At 40.4% G+C, this 4,915-nt stretch overlaps 1 protein-coding gene across 1 annotated transcript in view; it reads right to left on the bottom strand.

Annotated features, from left to right (window-relative positions):
• The window catches only part of CUL5 (cullin 5), a 55,817-nt gene extending 52,174 nt beyond the window's left edge, over positions 1 to 3,643 (bottom strand). The window contains exons 1-2 of the mRNA XM_034665617.1: positions 3,621 to 3,643; positions 1,773 to 1,872 (exon numbers count right to left, since the gene is read on the bottom strand). Coding sequence (XP_034521508.1) covers positions 1,773 to 1,872; positions 3,621 to 3,643 — 123 coding nt within the window. The remainder of the gene's footprint in view (positions 1 to 1,772; positions 1,873 to 3,620) is intronic.
• Positions 3,644 to 4,915: the final 1,272 nt, after the last annotated feature.

Genomic DNA, 4,915 nt, shown 5'->3' with positions numbered 1-4,915 from the left:
CTTATATAAGCAAAGCCTGAAAATATCGTTTATATTCATTAAAAGAGAATTTCCTATAAAACTATAATTTTATTTTTTTTTTAATTTTTCATTTATCTGAGAGAGAGAGAGCGCATGTGCGAGAGAGCATGAGTGGGGGAGGGCAGAGGGACAAACAGACTTCCTACTGAGCAGGGAGCCCAAAGTGGGCCTCCATCCCAGAACCCAGGGATCATGACCTGAGCCAAAGGCAGACGCTTACCCAACTGAGCCACCCAAGCACCCCAAAACTATACTTTTAAAAAAATCATTTATCAGGGGGCATCTGGGTGGCCCAGTCAGTTGAGCGTCTGACTCTTGGTTTCAGTTTGGATCATGATAATCAGGGTCCTGAGATGGACCTGTGTGGGGCTTTGCACTCAGCAGAGTCCACTTGAGATTCTCTCATTCTCTCCCCCCACACTGTCTCTCTCCNTGCTTAACCGCTGTGCCACCCAGGCGCCCCTCCAAAACTATACTTTTAAAAAAATCATTTATCAGGGGGCATCTGGGTGGCCCAGTCAGTTGAGCGTCTGACTCTTGGTTTCAGTTTGGATCATGATAATCAGGGTCCTGAGATGGACCCGTGTGGGGCTTTGCACTCAGCAGAGTCCACTTGAGATTCTCTCATTCTCTCCCCCCACACTGTCTCTCTCCCCTTCCTCCCTCTAATAATAAAATCTTTTTAAAAAATCATTTATCAAGATGACAGAATTAACGGTGATATCAAAACATTTCATTTTGTAAGTAATACTGCATGTGACATAAATCTTTTAACATCATGGTGGTGGCTATTAGCAGAATTAAATATATAAGCAATCAGGTACTTGACTTCAATATCTTTCTTTAAGTCATATATAGAAAAAGACCATTTTTGATTTTGAACTGTTAAGCTATTAGTATTTAACAAAATTTCTAATAGACAACTTTAACTAATGTTTGAAATACTGACATAAAAATTCACCTAAAGAATAAAAAATTCTAGCTCTGTTGTTTTCTAACTTCATTTTATAGAACAGAAAAAAATTCAAAGTGTTAAGAGTTGATTCAAAATAATACCTTATCTCTGCACGCACTATTCCCAAAAAACAAAGATGTTAGTAAAGACAAAACAAAACTAACTCTTGCATAATTGACCTAATGTCTAAATGAGCTCTGTCTTCATTTTAATAATATTAAACACTTATACGTATTATCAATCCAAGTGAATTTCAGCTCAGCAGCAGCAATAAAGGACAGTGCAGCTAAAGTAGTATCTGGAATTGAAGAAAATTACTCTCAGCTTAAGAAGGGGTATTAATTGTGAGGAAAAAAAAATCGATTCTTGTGTACTGACACGCAGCAAAAAAAAAAAAAAAAAGTGGGGACTTCTAAAGNGGTGGGGACTTCTAAAGAACGTATAAAAAACTGAATTCTGTACAGCATCTTTTAATTGAGGATAATGATGTACTGTCTTAACAAAAATGTTACTGAGGGGGAATAGACAACCAATAACAATCATCTCATTAAAAAATTTAATCAACATGGGGACACCTAGCTGGCCCAGTCAGCAGAGTGCGCAGCTCCTGATCTTGAGGTCGTGGGCTACAGCCCCACATTGGGTGTAGAGATTGCTTAAATAAACAATCTTTAAAAAAAATTAATCAACAAATGTCAAAAGTCAATGGGATATTTTAAGATTATTTCTAGAAGTCCTACTTCGGAAAATATGATATTCTCTAAATCTTAAAATAATCTAAAGATACAGAACTTACTGCCTGTGCTTGCTTGATAAACTCAAGAATATCTTCTTTTAAAGCCTGATGAATTTTTGCTGGACCTTTATCATCCCAGAGACAGACTGCATGCACATCCCTGTAAAAATAAAGCAGGTAAACAAACATGAACACTAGGACAAAGACAAAACTCACATCAAGCTCTGCATGAATACAGTTCTGAGGCCCGCTACCCCCAGCTGAGGGTGGATAAATCCATCCCTAAGAACCACGAGTTCTCTGTAAGTTATCTAACACACACATTTTTTCTACTTTCATTTTGCTTTCTTTGTCATTGTTTTCCTCCTTAAATCTCTGCTAGTTACTGCTTATCTTTAATTATAAAAGCCTGCTTCCATCTTTAAATCCCACATCCCATGGTTAACCATTATCAATTTTTTTCTCATGTAAAGTATGAATTGTTTTAATTCTTCACCACAGTACATGTAAACTATTCCATCTCTTTAAAAAAAATTAGTCATTTAAATACCAGCAAATCTTTCAGCTTCCCCCACAGAGTCATTATATTTACACATGAATTACCACTGTATCTCCTTTATTTAAAAAACAAAACAAAACAAAAACGAAAAGTTCCCCAGAGACTCATTTAGTAACTAATGGAGCCCCTGCTATAAAAAAAAAAAAAAAAGCCAAAGAAATCAAAATAAGAGATCTCCAGAATTGTAACATTATAACAATGGCCAAATAGTTTGTTTTATGTCCAGATTCTCAGGGACATCACTGTAACTCAAAGTTCTGTCTGCATATCATTAATTTGAACTTGCTTTTGTCACCTGTTAAATTTAGCTTTGAGCTTAGAGTGGTATCTAGCTCACTGCCTAGCATACAGCAAACACAAATATTTGCTGAATAACAATGTAAAACGTAACATCTGATTACTTACTATGTGCCAGTTACTATTCTAAGCTGTTTTAATTCACCTAACCTTCATTGCTACTCTGAAGGTAGTACTATTTTTATCACCATTTTACAGATTGGGAGACTGAGGCAAATAAAGGTTAAGGAACACTCCCAAGATTGCAAAGATAGTATACCGTGGAGCTGGGGCCACACGGCCAGCGCACACTGAAACCGGCAGGTGGGCCCCGGAACACTCAGAAAACCATTTCCCCACATTTACCCCTGCACCTCTCCAAACCAACCATTCCACAAACAGTAGCCAAAGTGAGTCTCTGAAACAAATTATACATCATAGTAGCTCTAAACGTAAAACCTCCAGTGGTTTCCCACTGATCTCTGAATAAACCATAAAATGGGTAACTGACCCCTCTGCAATCTCATGTCATGACTAAAGGAATCCAGAGGCTAGAGGAAGAAATGGATACAAAAACAGGCTCACTATAATTCACTATGTGCACAACTCCTGTGCATATTAACGCAGACGGTTCAGGAACCCGGAGAGGGTGAGAGCCAGAGGGGAGGATGAGAGGTAGCGAGGGAAAGGGAAGGCTCCTGAAAGAGTTGGTTTCCTGAGCTTAATCACAAAGAACAAGTAGGAGTTTGCCAGGCAAAGAGGTGTGAGGGGGTGGGGAAGAATATTTTATGAAGAAGTGGCAGTAGGAGTACGAAATCGTGGATCAGTGCGGTGCTGGCGGTGAATATAAATGAATCGATGTGGTCAGCATGTGAAGTGGGGAGAGGTAAGCAAGAAGTGGGGCAAACTAACCCTTCTTTAGCCCCATACTACATTCACTCACAGTCCTCTTGTATCCATCCCCTAAATGTCTCTCCAATTTGGACATGTGCATCCATTTCGACTACCAGAGCCAGAATCACCATCACCTCTCACTTTGTTTACTATAACAAAAACAGGCACTGACCACTCACCATGTGCCAGGCACTTTGCACATAGTGACGCGGGTTAGTGTAGGTCTTCCCAGAAGCAGAGGAGATTAGACATGCAAAAGACTGGATGGAAGGAAATGTAAGTGAGGGAAAATGGGAAGTTCGCTACAGGAAGCCCGCAAAACCAGTCTGCTCCTTGAAGGGAAGAACAGAAAGGACGGCTGAGTACCAAGAGCCTTAGGCCTTAGGCCGTCAGGCAGTTCTAAGAAAGTATGGCAACGCTGCTGGGAGTTCTGGGGCAAAAGTCATGCATCAGAGGAGTCCGAGGCCACCTCGAAATAGGACTACCCTGGTATCCATGCCATGGAAGTACTAATGGGTATACACATCAGAAGGGTTAAAATGTGGCTTCACTCTCATAAGGCAAGAAGGAATGGTGTGGTGAAGAATGCGGGATTAATCTCACCCGAAAAAGTTAAACTTCTGATTGATTTAGCACTTTTATCAACCTCCAGTTACTCCTAAGTGTTGCTACATCAAGAAAGAATGCTCTCAATACACTCTTATTCAAAACACAGTATTACTCATCATCACACAAAAGACCTCCTCAAGTCTCCTGGTCAATCTTCACACACATTTTGAAAAATTTTATAATATTATACCTGAGGAATGGATTATGGTAATACCCTATGTTAATGGGTTAATAAATACCCTATGGTAATACCTGTATGTTCCTCTCCCTGATCCTACTCTCTTCCACCATCCCCAGAAGTAACCAAGACTGAATCTGTTATTATTTTTCAAGTTTTACAACAGACTATGAGTATTTCTGAACTTCACAGAAATTGTATCTAACAGGGATGCCTGGGTGGCTCAGTCAGTAAGCATCTGACTCTTGAGCTGGGTGTGAGCCTGCTTAAGATTCTCTCTCTCCTGGTGGTGCCTGGGTGGCTCAGCCGGTTAAATGGCTGCCTTCAGCTCAGGGCGTGATCCCAGAGACCTGGGATCGAGCCCCACATCAGGCTCCCCCCCCACCCCCCGCTGGGAGCCTGCTTCTTCCTCTCCCACTCCCCCTGCCTGTGTTCCCTCTCTCGCTGGCTGTCAAATAAATAAAATCTTTAAAAAAAAAAAGGGGGGGGGGACATGTAAGCAAAATTCTTTTTAACTACTTAACTATATTAGAAAAATTGGGGAGTGGGCAGGGTGGGAAAGGGATAAAGTAAAGGCTCTTCAAAGGTTTTAAGGCAATAGACAGAAGGGATGGGAGAAGAAGCAGGAGGTAAGAAGTATTCCAAAGGTTTCAAGTTCCTTGGGTATAAAGAAAGTAAGAGAGAAAG

The sequence above is a fragment of the Ailuropoda melanoleuca genome, chromosome 8, assembly GCF_002007445.2.
Source record: "Ailuropoda melanoleuca isolate Jingjing chromosome 8, ASM200744v2, whole genome shotgun sequence".
Taxonomy (NCBI): domain Eukaryota; kingdom Metazoa; phylum Chordata; class Mammalia; order Carnivora; family Ursidae; genus Ailuropoda; species Ailuropoda melanoleuca.
This window is presented reverse-complemented; position numbering and strand designations above follow the sequence as displayed.